This window comes from Camelus ferus, chromosome 8, assembly GCF_009834535.1.
Source record: "Camelus ferus isolate YT-003-E chromosome 8, BCGSAC_Cfer_1.0, whole genome shotgun sequence".
Taxonomy (NCBI): Eukaryota; Metazoa; Chordata; class Mammalia; order Artiodactyla; family Camelidae; genus Camelus; species Camelus ferus.
This window is the reverse complement of record NC_045703.1, coordinates 55,879,156-55,895,543: the sequence shown is the minus strand read 5'-3', so window position 1 is coordinate 55,895,543 and position 16,388 is coordinate 55,879,156. Positions and strand designations below refer to the sequence as shown.

The following is a 16,388-nucleotide window of genomic DNA, read 5'->3' as shown; positions in this document are numbered from 1 at the left end:
CAACATTGGAACCGGACCTTAAAGAATGTGAACAAGTAGGTCCAACTTGAGTTCCAGATATAGGTAAAGCAATGGTCATTTCTTTCCAAGGTCCCTCATTGCATCACTGGTCAGTCTGACTTGTTAATTTCCTTTATATTGAGCTACCTTTGTTTCCTCGTACCTCCCTCAATTATTTGTTTCTCGTTCCTCCCTAGGAATGGAGATAAATTAACTATACTATTAAAAAAAAAAAAAAAAACCTTCCGATTGGAAGGCAGCCACTGTGTCTTCTTTAGTCTTTTAGTGATTGAACATTCCGAGTTCCTTCCATGATGTCTCTAGGACATGTTACCCAGATCCTGCACTCAACACTCCAATCAACATACTCTGGAAATCACATCAACTTGTTAATGTACTTAAAATATGCCACAGAGAATCAATTATTCTTACCCTTAAAATGTTGTAATGAGTGACAAAGATGGAACCTAACTGGTATTTCACATATGGATATCACATTCAGAAAATGCCATCTAAAATATTTTCAATTTTATTTATCTTATTGTAGAGTTGGTTTTTGTTTCCTTTGTGTTTTTTAAATTTGTTTATAGACATATTATTCATAATATTATAGTTAGCTAAAGCTCCAAAATTCTCATAACTATTTTTTCCTATTCCATGTTGTTTGATTGACTTCTGTAACAAATTCAGAACTTGGTATTTATAAATATTAAATTTTGCATTGTTAACAATCCTAGTGAAATTGACACACTGTAACTGACTATACTTCAATTAAAAAAAAAAAACCTAGTTAATATAACAATAAAAAGCCAACAGAATGATTTGAATTTTTAGTCCCTCCAGTTTCATATCAATTCCTCCCAACTTTCTTATTTGCAAATCTGACAGTGAGGTATCCTTTTTGTACTGGGGTTAATTTTGGTTGGGTTTGGGGTTTTTTCCAGGTGAAAAGTAAGGCCAATTACAATGCCTACCTGAGAATTTCCCCATGAGGACACCATCTCATACATTAACCAACAAACTTTTGGCTCAGTTTTCAAAACATGGGAATCAATATAATACTATCATCTAAGTAGCTTTCCACTTCTTTCTTATAAGAGATTTTCTCAAACACCTTACTGAAATCAAGACTTACCCAAAATGATAGATAGTCTGTGAGCTTTATTTGAACCAAATGAGCACACATAAAATGTGAGAGTATAAACCTGTATATCTAATAATCTAGTATCCCTCCTCCAAGAAATAAATAAAAAGCAGCAGTGCTTAAAGGAAATGAGTCTGGGCAAGGCTATTAGTGGTACCCATGCTGACTCCTGGTGACCACCACATTCTTTCCTCCGCACATGAAAGAACTCTGCTTGGTCATTTATCTACAGCTTTGCCAGGAACTGACATCAAGCTTACTTCAAGTCTTTAGCTTCTAGAACATAATGTTCCCCCTAACTTAGAACATTCATCCATCTCCATTTTTCTGGTCATTTCCTTTCAAACCGCATATGCGACCTTGAGATCCCGGGTGAAATACTAGGGATGTAGATTTAGGCATCTGAACGATTGCGTAGTTTTTCCATCTAACTCATAATTCAGGCTCTAATGCACTCTCAGTAATGACCGTTCTACAATTTCTAGTTTACAGGGTCATTCTCTGATGAAGATGGGAAACAAAAAGTGCTTCTGTGGCCAGGCCTTTCTGTCTCCTCCATTCATGTTGTACCACTCTGCGCAAGCACTTCCTTTCTCCTCTTATTCCAAGCGCAGCTCTGAAAGCCCTTTCAGCCACCCTGTGCCTTTTCCTCAGGCTTCCCTTCCCTCCATGCCTTAGCCTGTCTGTCACTATTCTCGCACACCTACGCTGCTCTGACTTATTTCCTACTGGTGACATATCTCTTCTGGGTTTGCCCCCACATTCTCAGATTTTATCAGGGAAGACTGCTCAGGAAGACGAGATCAGGGAAGGGTTGTCAGGTGGGACGTGCAAAAAGGTACACGTGCTAAAAGAAAGAAGGGCTACATCTAAGGGTCACAAAGGGCCTTTTTTAACTGTCCATTTAACTTGTTACCCCTTTTTGCTCTGTTAATCTCCCGGCTGAACTTTTTAAGCATTCAAGGCAGCGTTACTGCTGTGTAACTGAACAATTCATTAAACCTTGTTTGGAACAAGGAAAACTGATAGTCTCCTGGGCCAAGGATTTTTGAAATTTATGAAAGTATTTTATTCCAAGGAGGTTTCAACCACAATCAGCCTTGACTGAAGCCAGCAGCCTCAACGATCCCCGTCGCTGGCACAGGACAGGAAGTTTTAAGACGTAAACCCCCTTCCTCCCTCCCTCTCTCAGACACACACAGCAAGTCACACGCACCTGTTCATTGTCTTACAGTTAAATGTGAGGAAAAAAAAAGGGAAAGAAAGCAAAAGACACAGACGAGCCATGCAGACCAAGAGATCTTCCAGATAATAACAAAGGAAACAGTGAGAAACCGGAAAAGCTGTTTTCACTCCTAGAAATCCTGCAGGTAGTCCTGAGCATGCTGAGTTCTAAGACAGGCAGTCTGGCCCCAGGACAAGACAGACTAAGGTCTGAATACCTAGCTCAGCACCTTACCAGCCATGAGGCCTTGAGAAACTCATTTCTAAATTTTTCTTCTTGGAGTTTCTGTAGCTCATCTATAAAATGTGAATAACAACAACTATCTTGTCTGATTGTTCTGAAAAACAGAGATAGTTTGGACAGGGCTTGGAACAGAGCAGGTATGCAGTAAATGACAGCTATTATTATGAAGATCTGCAAAATCAAGCACTTTATTACCAAGATTAACTCCATAAAAGCGTTATCACTTCAAGTCCTGGTGTCTCTTCCCAACAGACACTTCACAGGAATGAGTAGTCAGGGTGAGTACGTATTTGCATAAGCGTCAGTTTAATGTGCTTAACTGCTGCCAACGTTAATGCTTGTTCCATTATGTAACTGTTCAAAAGTGACTGTATGAAAGAGCTACTGCTTCCGGCACTTCTGATTAGACCTGGCTGAATCCAGCTCAGCAGAAGGAAGCCAAGTACACGAGGAAAGGCCCAAACTTTAGAAATGCCTGACACCAGCAAGTTCACACGGCCTCCCTACCCAGGGGCTCCACCGTGTGGGAAAGGTGAAGAGGTTACTAAGATCAACACTAGCAACTGCTCAGTGCAGGCAAATGCGGGAGCCGGGAGCCCTGCTCTGCCCTCTAGCATCTCCTCTTTCCCTAGAAGGAAAATACTCTCCATCCACGTGCAGCAGATGTTTCCTGTGCTTTTAAAAAACGCCAAAAGTCTGCTCATCTTCAAGTCAATCGTACAGCAAAGAGCTTACAAGGAAAATGAAAGGGCTCACATGAAAAGTGTTTCTCTGTCCATTTAAAAATCACTCAGCTGATGCACTTATGAATTTCCAAGGTAAAACAATGAGCCATTTTTCACCATCTTCATCCACTTGCAGAATGAATATAGGGATAGACAGATACTAGACACATATAGAGATGTTTAAACTGGGTAATTCTAATGTTCCATCTTCTTTGGGGGGGCTTCAGTTCTTTCAAGCAATATGAAAAAAAAATTTTAAGTTGTAAATTTCTAAAATAATTGTCTTATTATTTCACATGCAAAAACAAACTGTAAGTAGTAATCTAGGATAACCGTTTCTCATTCCTATTTATACTCAAAAATTCTCAAAGAAATATAAAATGACTAATATGGGAGTTCTGAAAACCTAAGTATCAAATATTCTAGTTTGGAGGGGTCAAAATGCTCTATTGACCATCACTGCTCAAAAGCACTGATTTGTAAGCACTTTGGATGGGCAACACCTGCTGCTGGGTCACAGAAAAACAATGTGAGGTCGTTAAAACAACTCCTTTAGCCCTATACATCCCATCTCCCAGCCTGCAGCCCCTGAGCCAGGGATGGAGGAAATCTGAAGCCTGGTAACTCTGGATCAAGACAATAAGATTCCACGGTACACAACTACCTCCCAAGACTTTATTTACAGCTAAATTCTTGGAATTTTATTTCGCTCCTCCCTCATCTGTTGGAATGTCCACAGCTTTTAAGCAGCCAATATCTAACCCAAGACATAGGCAAGAAGAATCGTGAAACCAGAATTAAAACAGTCATTTAAAGCAGGAGATTTCTATTTTGTTGGTTTCATAATATTCCTTAACCTCAAAACACTCTTTAAAAAGTGTTCCCTCATGTAGTAAGGAAGACCAGCAATGATATTGCTACTACATTTATTTATCTGAAACTAGTAAAGTTATTAAATTTAAGGTTTAGAAAGCACCAAAATTACCTTTAGTAAAGTAAAATGTATTCAAAACGAGACCAAAGAAATCCTCACAAGATCATTACATCAGTTCTGTGTTACTCAGACAGAGTTAAATCAGCTATACTGCATGTTACTCTTAGAAGATATTTATCATTGGGTTTTTACCCTGAAATGCATTCCAAAGTAATTTCAAAACCTGGTTCTGTATGTCTCAGAGCTCCAGCAAGTCCCCTTCCCCACACTGGGTGAGAACACAGTACCTGTGTTAGTGTGTGTCTCTGTTCAGCAATTGATGGAAGAGGTGTGACTACAGGGAGGTTCTGCCATTTAGGATAACCAGGCATCTAGGTTTTATAGATCCAACCTCACTAGAGAGGTTCAAGTGGGTTTGATGTCTGCAGGCACCTGCAAGTAGTGACTTGCACATTTGCTTACTTGCTGTGTGCCAGACAAGGTTCCTGTGCTCAAAGAGCTCGTGCCCTGTGAGAGGAGAGACACACAGGTCTCAGCTGTAATAGAAGCTGGCCTGAGCTGGGGTTACTGTGAAGGTATAAACAAGGCGTAGCAGAATCACAGAAGAGGGAATAATTAGCTGGGGGGCGATGACTGAAGGCTGCTTGTAGAAGCAGCTTATTCTTTTTTTTTTTTTTTTTTTGGCTGAGTTTATTTTTGTTTTATTTATTTATATTTATTGAAGTTACAATGTTGTGTTAGTTTCTGGTGTACATCACAGTGATTCAGTTATATATATATATTCCTTTTCACATTCTTTTTCATTATAGGTTACGATAAGACATTGAATGTAGTTCCCTGTGCTGTACATTAGAACCTTATTGTATATCAGTTTTATACATAGTAGTTTGTATCTGCTAATCCCAAACTCCTAATTTACCCCTCCCCGAAGCAGCTTATTCTTAAAGGATGAGCCAAGAAGAGAATGACTTGAGTTTCTAGCAAGTGAGTGACATTTCCAAAGGAAGGTAATTGTCTGATGTGGCCTTTGTGACCCACCACACTGTCTCCCCACCTGGCACCGCTCATAAGAGAGGATGCAGACAGGGCTCTGGGCAAGGAGCGAGCAGGAGATATGAGATGTCTGTGAAAGCACTTGGCATTAACAGGGCAAGGACACCAGATCCTTTCCAGAAGTAACACTCTGGCATCCGTGTGGACAATGAATTCAAGAGAGAAGAGATCACAAGCAGGAGTCAGATATAAAGGGTAGTGAGATTGTCAGGGCAAGAGGTTACATGAAAGTCTGAAAACAGAAGAAAGGGGCTAGAGAGGGGGTCCAAAGAGGCAGGAGCAGTGGTATGTAGATGAAAGAGTTTTGTGTGGGCCTTAGGGACAGTTTCTTGATTCCATGGTTGCCCCACACTGCAGGAGATCTTGACTAGAGGAAAGGAAACAATACAAAATAAGCTTGCAGCCCCTGACACCAAAGATGTTATTGCTGGGGATGAGCAGCCTCTTAGGATTTTATAATATTCCATCCCCATTATTCATAAGAAAATCATGCCAGTAAAATCAATAGTGAAAATACTACCTTTTTCATGTATTTTTATATGTTTTGCTGCCTGGAAGGAGCGGGAGGACTTCCCGTGAGATAGTATTTAAAAGCACCAATTAACATTTTAATTCTTAAGTACAGAAATTGAGGTCATTAATTTGGCACGGAACAGATAAAAAAGGAGAATGTAAGAACATATTTGAGTGTGACACCGTGAATAACAATGCAGGCGCAACCTCTACCTATACAAAAGAAACCAGCCATGTCGACAAAGGAAATACAGGCACGTAGGAAAACACTACTTGCCAACAAGTAACAGAAAACTAAAATTGCACATAAACCAATAACAAGATCACCTTACAAGTACTGTAGGGTGGTAGGGAAAAAGAGTTAAGTGTCTAGCTATGAAAATACTTTCAAAGTTTAGGTGTACTGTGTTAATGAAAGGCATTATTATTTTGAATAGTGGGACTCATACTCCAAGCTCATGCATTTGTGTGTTGTCTATTTAAATGCCCCTCGTGGAGTTCCAGTATCATTTGTTTCTGCTAGTGTGGAAAAAATGATTACAATTAGCAATGTGCATGAACTTTTCTTTCTTACTTTGTATATGCTAACCCCCAGCAAGGATCACTGTATTGGGGAAGAAAGGGATGGAAATGGTCTTGGGGAAGAAAGAGAACTCTAAATGCTCACTCTAAATATTTCTCTATTATTCAGTGCCTTTAATGAGCCGTATTTATTACTTATTTAATTTAAAATGCACATTAAAAATAAACAAGTCAACCACTTTGTTCCTAAAAAAATCATAACTTAGTATTGAATCGAAAACCTACTGTACTTTGTGCCTTAAAGACAAACAGAACTTGAAAGTCTAAAAAAATAAACACCAGGTCATCAAAAAAGGGAAAATAATGTTAAACTGCAAATTAGTATTTATTGCAACTATCTTTAGAGGGGAAAAGCAAAAGTTTTCCTAACTGAATTGTGAGCAAGCAATTCCTTCAAGTCAAATAAAGGAGTAAAAATGTTCTTTAGAATTAAAAAAATAAATATTATTCCAACAAAGAAGTTGCACAATTAGGGAATGTAGACATTGTTAACAGTCTTGTAGTTAGGACACAAAAAGCAAATTAAAAATTTATAATTTACATTACAATCTGTTACTGCAATGAAAACAACCAAAAAAACCTAAATATCCAAATACATATGCTTGAAGTAGGATGTTTTTAATGGAAATAAACTGGGCATAGGCTTCAAGTGCCTGGATTTGCTACATTTGTAACAATCCACTAAAGCCTAAAGCTGGATTACTACAACCACAGGACTCTCTTTTGTGTTTTGGAGGAATATTTATTCTTTTTAAATTCCATATTAAAATACTGGTATGCATTTAGCTAACTCTAAAATAAATACACTTTTAAGAGTCAAAGAAGATTAACCTGGGTTACTCTTCACCTACAAATTTCCCTAAATACATCTCAGATTTAAATATGAAAACAAAGCAATGATCTTTAGAAAAGATGGGAGATATTTAATCCAACATTGCTCAAGATGGCACTACTGACATTTGGGCCCGAAAATTCTTTTGTTTTGGGGTTGTCCTGTGCATCACCTGTAACCTTGGCCTCTACCCACCAATGTGCCTACCGCACCCTCCCTTACCCTACATTTGAGACAACCAAAAATGTCTCCAAACATTAATAAATGTCCTTCTGGGGGGCAAAAATCCCCCCTAGTTGAGAACCACTGATAATCCAATGGTTGGATCATAACCAAAAATTTTAAATCATGAATTCTGATTTCTGAAGTTGGATAGAATTACAACTGAAGGCAGACAAGCGAAAGTAGGTCCACTCACAAAGTTAAATGGGCCAAAAATACTGAGCTACACAAAACACACTCCTCTTCAAAATTAACTCTGTGTTCTAATGAGATCTCAGAGTAGAGCTGCAGCTTACTCGTAGAGAAAACTACTTCCTTCCACTAACACCACACACACACACACACACACACACACACACACACACACACACCCTTGCCATCTTTATTCTCCTGATCATTCACTGGAACTGTCTGCTGGCTCCTGGGTCAAAGAGCTTCCCTCCGAGTTCAGGGGTCAGCACTCCTGATCATTCTTCTGGATCCCCTCACGCTGATCTGTATGGTCTCTTCTACCGCACGTTCTCTGGTTTTGACTTTCAAACATCTTATTCATAAATTTGGTCTTCATTTTCAATCTTTTCACTTTTTCAGCAACATCTTTACACAAATTCTCATATCGATAACCTCATATATATTCTCTTGAAATCTGAATCTATATATATATATATATACCCAAATCTAAATCTCCTATTACTAATCTCATTTCATTCACTGAAAAATATTTACTGAGTGCCTTTTCTGGGCCAGACACTGTACAAGAAGTATACCTTGGGCTACAACAGTGGGGGGAGAAAGAAACACAGTAGGACCAAGGGAAGGAAGCACTGGAAGGTTAGGGTAAAGAGTATGATTGGTTAGTTCTTCATCCAGACCTTTGCTATTAGAAAACCAGGTGATCTGGAGACTTCGCTACCCAACACCTCCACCTTCCCCACAGGTGAAAGGCTGAAGTCCTGACCGTCCTTTCTGACATGGGCTTGTACCACTTTCTCCTCACATCCTCACCTTGATCCTTCCCCTGGAACTCTTCATCTGCTGACATGTTCAAATGGAGCAGAAGATTCCGCTTCTGAATGCTCCTGTCCCTCGAATTACCTGAATCCCCAGTCTCACACTGTTTGTTGATAGCCGACATCAGATTTTCAACTTCAAATGCCTAAAACCTTAAAAACACCACTTCACGGACTCAGCTATCTGCTTCCAGCCAGGCAACTTCTACCACTGTAACCGAGTGCAATCTAATCACCGGCCCCTCAGCCCTGAAACCTTATTTTGACCATTTTAAAGCAATTTTGTCTTATCTTCAAGGTCTAATTTACCTCTACCAAGAAGCTTTTTCTGCAAGGCAAAAGGAAATAAATGTGTTCTCCAGCACATTAAAAGTATGTCTTTGGTTAGCAAGTTATAAATCTCAACTTAAGTACATAATAAATGCGGGACCAGAAAGAATTCAAAATACTCAATAGTTATCTACTGATAATTACTTTTTCACTCTGTAATAAACTTAAACTCCTAATGGCCTTTGAATTTACCTCAAAAATTCTGAGTTTGGGAGTAATTTCTTCAAGCAAATGTAGATCTTTAGAAATCTTGACTTTTAGTTTGTTCCACTTTCCTTGAATATCCTCAAATTCTTGCTTACATGTTTTTTCTTCACCTGGAGAAACGTTCTTCTCCAAAGCCTTTGTTTCTTCTGCAAGTTTACATAATGTAGGTTTCTGGTTCTCAAGGATTTCATCTAGGGCCTAGAACATATTTTTCAAGATTAAAAATGTGCACAATAATTTGTTCAGATGTAATAATATTGGCTATAAACAGTGAAAAATCACTTTTTAAGGAGAATTTGATCAGAAAGGAATTGTGAAACACTCATGAACAAAGAATAAGCATAATCAAAAAAGTCACAGCTTTCCCAACGTGAGTTGTGTGTGGTTTAGACACAATATATTCTCTACACTAAAAACCAGCAGGACAACACACTCAAGGAGGACCCAGTGTGCGGAGCTCAATGGTGGATCTGTTGCTCTAAGCTGATGAAATACTCCAGAAGCCACATACTTTACATGATCAAGGAAGCATTCTCATTCAACATCGAAAAAGAACAAGATATTTTATTAGATTGAGAATTTTAAACTAGTCACAGTAGAAAGAGAAATAGGGTTTTATTCTATTAAAAATATTTAATAATTACCTTTTTTAGCTGAGGTCCTACACTATAGTAACTAGCTATAGTTAACTATAATTATTTCAAATTATAAGAAACACAAGAAATTTTTAATAGCTGAAAAATATTTCAAAATACATGATAGGAGATACTAGAAATGAGCCAAGACTTCTAAAACCTAAAATATACATTACCTTTCTTTCTTGCAGGGCCTTTTCCACCTTTTCAAGATCATTCAAGACATTCAAAGACGTCTGGGCCTTATTCTCGGAATCATTCAGCAGATCTTTCAGTGTTTTCAATGTTTCCAAATATGCACGTCCAGGTCGGCTCTTCAGTTCTGTTTATTTAAAAATACTTACTCTGAGAAAATAGTGTTAGGAAACTCACATTGTTAAATATACTGCTAACCTTCTGTATATAATAAGTGACATAAAAAGTTAAACTCCATAATTAAAATTAAAAAGGGTCTCTGCTAGAGATAAAATAAATCATCCCCTTGACATTTCTGAGAGTCAGACAGTGACTTCATTCCTGCGGACGCTGATGTTTGAAATATTAAGTAACCCACCATCATTTTTCTTCATGGCATCATGATGAAATGTCTCTCTAAAGATGGTACTACAATGTTCCTTTTGTCTCATATAATCTCCTTTTCCTCAGTAGCTACACAAAGAATAAAAGGAAACAAAGATCCCCTCAACCAGTTTCCTCTAAGTTCAAGCCTGCAGACAAACTGCAGAGGGGAGGACATTACCCAGAATGTCACAGCCTGGCCGCACAGGTACCCTGAGAAATAACGCCTGCACAGGCCAGCTGGAGTGATGTCTACTTCAGCCACTAACGTAAAATTGACAGACAAGCAACACTTGTGTGGAAAGGAAGTCGGCTCATTTGAAGTACAAAAGACATGAAACCAACTAGCAGCAAAAGTTAACAAAATGGAAGCATCAGTCACACCAGCCAAACGGTGGAAACAACCCAAATGCCCATCGATACATGAAGAGATAAACAAACATGGTGTATACACACAATGGAATATTATGCAGCTTTAAAAAGGAAGGAAATTCTGACACGTTACCCAAATAAATGAACTTTGAGGATGTTATAAGTGAAATAAGCCAGTCACACACACACACACACAAAATACTGTATGACTCCACTCAGATGAGATGTCTAGACTAGTCAAACCCATTAGAAACAGAAAGTAGAATGGTGGTTGCGGGTGGCTGGGGGGAGGAGGAAATGGAGACCTGTTGTTTAAGAGCTACAGAGTTTCAGTCTCACAGGATGAAAACGTTCTAGGGGGTGGGTTGCACAACAATGTGAATGCATTTAACACTAATGAACTCTACACTTTAAAATGGTAACTTTTATGTTATGTATGTTTTAACCACAATTAAAAACAGAAACGAAAAATTACAATTTTTTTTTAAAGTTAAGAAACGAAACATTTAAACTGCCTTGTCAAAAATGAAACCATATTTTGTAACAGTGAACGGAAAAAGAGGTACTCTCAAACACTTCCCAGTCTAGGTTAACTGAATTCAATAAACAAAGAGCAGGGTGTCCAGAAGAAAGGAAACAAGTCACATTTGCTTACCATGCACACATACAGATTGCTACACAATCTACCGCTGCTGCAAGGAAGGGTATGGTTACGTGAATAGCTTTTCGCATGTACTCCCCGTGACATTACACAGTACAAGTCCTGACTTAAACAAAAGCCAGGGAGAAGAAATATAATATATAAAGGGTGAGCTTTCAAAACCTTTAACAGTTAACTTTCCCAGATCAGGATTACTCCAACAGTAAAATCTCTTTTAAAAAGTTTTTCAGACTTTAAAAGAGGAACATGATTTCTTTTAAAAGAAGGGACTGTACTGCTAAAACGTTCAACATTTTGAGCAAACAGAAGTAAGCGATCATTCTTTTTTGCCCTGCGGGTCATGATATCAGCTGGCCTCCTGGAGAAACAACACCCTTTAAAAAAATCTCCTTAAACACCATCATATCCAATTAACACATGAAAGCTGTCTGGATTTTTACAAACAAGTGTGAAGCCAGGAAACAATCTGAATGCACTTTAAGAGCTGGAACGGTAGCAGGCACAGAGGAAAATAATGAAGCTGGTACAAAAATAAGCAGGTGTCCTAAAGGTCTAAATACTGGGGGTCATTTTCAAGCTAACGCAAACTGAGACGGGAGATGGTGGAATCATCTACTAAAGAATGCAAGAGAGTGAATGGGTTTACCGTTCTCTAGCTGTTGGTGACGCTCCGCTAAGTCCCGTTGCACAGCTTGGTAGCGGCCCACAAAGCTCGCCAAACCCTGCTGGACAAAATCCGGGGCAGAAGGCCGGGACCTCAGGGCCGAGCAGCTCGCACGCAGCATTTCAATTCTGGGGTGGAGGCTGCGGAGGTCCGTCAGTTCCCGCTATGGAAAGAAAACGTGATCACGTCACTCACTGAAGACGAACATCCTCGCAGAAAGTTAATCGGCGCAGAATTAACCTAGCATTCCCGACGCAAGGAGCACCTTCTTTAACTACGGGACTGGACACAGAATTCTTTCACGTTCCAGACGGTTGTGTCTTTACCTGACAGGAGTCCTTCAAGCTTGGCAAGGACTGCTGGGGAGACTCTGAAAAAGGAGTGTGTTTTACCCACTCCTCCTTTGCCTTCACGGTCTTTTCAAGTTCATCAAGCTGCTTAAAATAAATATTTAGATCTTCCTGTAGCTGAATCCTTCTCGCCAGATCTTCCAAATGCTGCGATACATTCCTCCATTCTGTTAATAACTTCTCCAGAATATTTTTTATCTCTTCAGTGGGAAGACCTTCTATGCAGACATCAAAAGTAAGCAGACACATCATGCATTATTACAATACTTGTTTCTGGTTTGTTATAAACATTCTAACACATTCAAACTAATGAGGCAATGTCATATATGGTGATCACTCCCATACGTCCCTTTTAACACAACAACAAAAGTTATAATGATGCACTTAAAAATAACTATGTTTAATCCCTGGACAAAAATGGGAGAAGGGGAGCTAAAAATAGCTGAGGAGGAGGAGGGCTATCACAAAAAGCACATGGGTGGAGTGTCAGCCACGGCCTTTTCTACAGCACGTGTGTTTCCATCCCTGGCATCCTACTTACTGCTCTACTAATTTCTAGTCTGAGCCAGAGAAATAAAATGAACTGTCTGGACATGTCTGGGCCTCTGACATCAGAAGACAGACCCTCTGTCATCAGGAAAAAGACAGCTGGCTAGATAAAGAAGGAGGCAGCTTGAGTCTTCAGTGACCAAACCACAGTGTCACAGGAATTGCAAAAGGAATGCTAGAACTCCTAGTGCTGGGAGCAACCTGGTGAGTGCAGGAATACTCAGCCAGCAGCCAGGTGAGAGAAGCATCAGCAAGCTTACTGGGGATGCTACACATTGACCAGAAAATGCCAAAATACCAACACAGTGCTAAGATTATCTACTTTAGAAACTCACTGGAGAAAAAAGCCATTTTGTTTATTACTGACATCTCATAATTTAGTCTGCCTCATATTTCTGAGAGGTAGATAATGTTCATAGAAATAATAGTTACATACAGTAATGGGGCTTATCATAGTCCTTCTCTTAGTATAAAATACCATCAAGTCAGTGAAAATTACCACGAAAAAATATGGGAAATCTGCAAAGGAATCTTTATCTTCTGAGGAGAACGTGCATGTTGAAAAGATGAGCTTAACATCTTTATTATTTGAGCAGGAGGGCAATAAAACTTTATAAACATATGCAATCAAAATCCAGGGTAATGAGAGCTCTGAGGGGAAAGCATTGTCACTTAGGATCCACAGAAAATTCAATTCTGAAAATTTCCATAACACGTGGTATCCACTGAAAATGAGAAATGCAAACATGACATGACATAATTTGAATATATCACCCATGCCAATTGCTAAAGTAAACTGTCCACCATCACACAGGTAATTGAATAGCACACCTAGCCAAAACATTCACACCACAGTCCAAGGTCAAAGATCCCTGTTTATGGAGGTCATAAACTAAACTACCATGTTTCTGGAAAACTATCTGAGCAATGGAGATCTGGGCTGTGCTTCTGCCAGGTCAGTCCTACTTTAAGTGGGCAGAGGAATAATATCGGCCACTTCTTTTACATGCCAGGGAAATTTATGATAAGAAAAAAATTAAGCTGGTAAATTAAAATTTTGAGGTGGAAAAATTATCACCACTAATCTAGAAAGCAGGTAAGAGGCACTTACTTTAGGTACTAAGGAAGCTGAAGAAACTTCTTCAGTAATTTTTTTATTCACTGATAATATTTGTTTATTGAAGTATAGTTGATTTACAATGTTGTGTCGGTTTCTGGTGTGCAGCTAAGTGATTCAGTCATATATATATATATATATGTACACTTTTTCATATTCTTTTTCATTATAGGTTATTACAATCTATTGAATATAGTTCCCTGTGCTCTACAGTAGGTCCTTGATGTTTATCTGTTTTATAGATAGTAGTTTGTATCTGCTAATTCCAAACTCCTAATTTATCCCTTCCCCACGCTCTTTCCCCTTTGGTAACCATAAGTTTGTTTTCGATGTCTATGAGTCTCTTTCTGTTTTATAAATAAATTCATTCGTTTCTTTTTTTTTTAGATTCCATCTATTAGTATTATTATATTTGTCTTTCTCTGTCTGACTTACTTCACTTAGTATGATAATCTCCAGTAGATCTCACTATTCTATTTATCAGAGAAAAAGAAAGAGAGGAAGAAAGAGAAAGAAAGACAGACAGAGAGAGAGAAAGAGAGAGAGAAAGAAAGGCAGAAAGAAAGGAAGGAAGGAAGGAAGGAAGGAAGGAAGGAAGGAAGGAAGGAAGAAAGAAAGAAAGAAAGAAAGAAAGAAAGAAAGAAAGAAAGAAAGAAAGAAAGAAAGGAAGAAAGAAAGAAAGAAAGAAAAAGGCTGTACTAATAATCCAGGACAGTCGTACCTTCACACAATTTCTAAATAAATTAGATGTACATGTAGTGGACACAATGTACACATAGTGGATACACACTTATTTTTGTATATATGTGTAGGTGACTTGCATACATACAAAATAAGCTGGACTATTTTTCAAAATGCAGAGGGAAAAATAATCTAAGTTTTTTAAAATGTGGTTTTTCTGGAGGTGGAAGAGGGTGATTGATCCATTAGGAACACCAGGAAACTTTCTGGAGAGGTGGAAATATTCTATATACCAATATGTGGTCGTAGGTTTGTCAAAATAGCACAGTTTCATGTATTTCAATGTAAGTCAATTTTACTTTTAAAAAGGTGAAAATAATAATAACCAAGCAGGGGAGGAGTGAGTGGAGGTACAGACAATTAAAGAATGGCAGAATATCATTCATTACTGAAGCTGGGTAATTGGTGCAAGGAGGTTCATTGTACTCTTCTACTTGCTTTGTATATATTTACTTTTTCTATAACAAAAAGTCAAAAAATAAAAAGGCTAAAAACTATATTTTTGAAGATTCTGGTCAAACTGGTATTCCTAATTCTGCCTTAGGTGTCTGCGGCTTTTGTCAAGGAGAGTTGCTACAGACCTCCAAAGCACTTACCATCGCTGGGATAAAGAACAGGGCTTATAAACTTGTAAGAAAAGTCTTTCAAAGCAGCGAGGCCAAAGAAAGAATCATATGCAAAACTGCGTGGCAAAAATATTAATCTTTACATTCCTCTGAGCCACTAGGTCCACGGCAAAAAAAAAAAAAAAAAAAAAAACCCAATATATGACCCTGAAGATGAAATTTTTAAATCTTCTACACCAGTGGATTTTAACTCTTCTGCTGAGGCATCAGCATTGTATTTAGGTCCCCTTACCCGTATAAAAGCAGAACAACTTTGCTTTTATCTGTTCTATATAATCAACTTTAGCATAAATTTTCATTTCAAAAAGGATTCTGCTGCCTAAAAAATTTTTTTGAAAACCACTTTTCTAGCAAAAAGAGGGTTAGAATGTTAAAATAAATAGTATTCAGTACCATCTAAGAAAATATTAAAAAAAAAAAAATCAAGGTTCTCACCTTTTCCCATTTGCTCCAAAAGGATTTGTCCAGTTTGGTTTAATTCCTCTAGTCTGGGGTTTCTTTCTGTCTGTTCTTTTTCTAATCCCTGAAAATAAAGTTACAATATAAGAAAACTGCAAATTTTCTTCTCAATATAATTGTGATGCTTCTTGAAGTTTTTATATTTAATGTCCCTCCCATATTCATTAGGTATTACAGTCAAAGTTTGCCTAAGAAAATACTATAAGATAAAGCTATGCCATTTCAGGCTGCCCTCCAGAAGGGCAAAGACGATTAAATTTGAAGGCAAATTCAAACAACATAAAACTTTTGTTTCTTTCAGAAGAAAAAAAATTGTATGCTCCATTTATGAGTCTCTATCAGTAAGAAATAATTAAAGCTACTGTTTTAGATCCAGGATATCCATTCACATACATGGCCTCAGTATACTCCACATGATAAAAATAACACTTTGAGTCAATTGAATTGAATGTGCTATGACAACAGAGATCCCTGAACAAAAATAAATTAAGAAAAACAGAAATAAATTGAGCCTCAATATTATTTGTTGGTATTATATTAGGTGTAGGGCCTAATGCAAACTTTTAAACACTGACAATATATTTTAGGACACAAATGAAGGTATTTTGTTCTGTATGTTTGAAGACTGGCTCTTAA

General features: G+C 38.0%; 1 protein-coding gene across 12 annotated transcripts in view; it reads right to left on the bottom strand.

Annotated features, from left to right (window-relative positions):
- The window catches only part of UTRN (utrophin), a 456,315-nt gene that overhangs the window by 308,264 nt on the left and 131,663 nt on the right, over positions 1 to 16,388 (bottom strand). For 11 of the 12 annotated variants that reach the window (XM_032485082.1, XM_032485084.1, XM_032485083.1 and 8 more), the window contains 5 exons: positions 15,729 to 15,816; positions 12,237 to 12,478; positions 11,893 to 12,073; positions 9,832 to 9,977; positions 9,006 to 9,218 (listed from right to left, as the gene is read on the bottom strand). In XM_032485082.1, coding sequence (XP_032340973.1) covers positions 9,006 to 9,218; positions 9,832 to 9,977; positions 11,893 to 12,073; positions 12,237 to 12,478; positions 15,729 to 15,816 — 870 coding nt within the window. The remainder of the gene's footprint in view (positions 1 to 9,005; positions 9,219 to 9,831; positions 9,978 to 11,892; positions 12,074 to 12,236; positions 12,479 to 15,728; positions 15,817 to 16,388) is intronic. The other variant, XM_032485080.1, reaches the window with a different exon arrangement.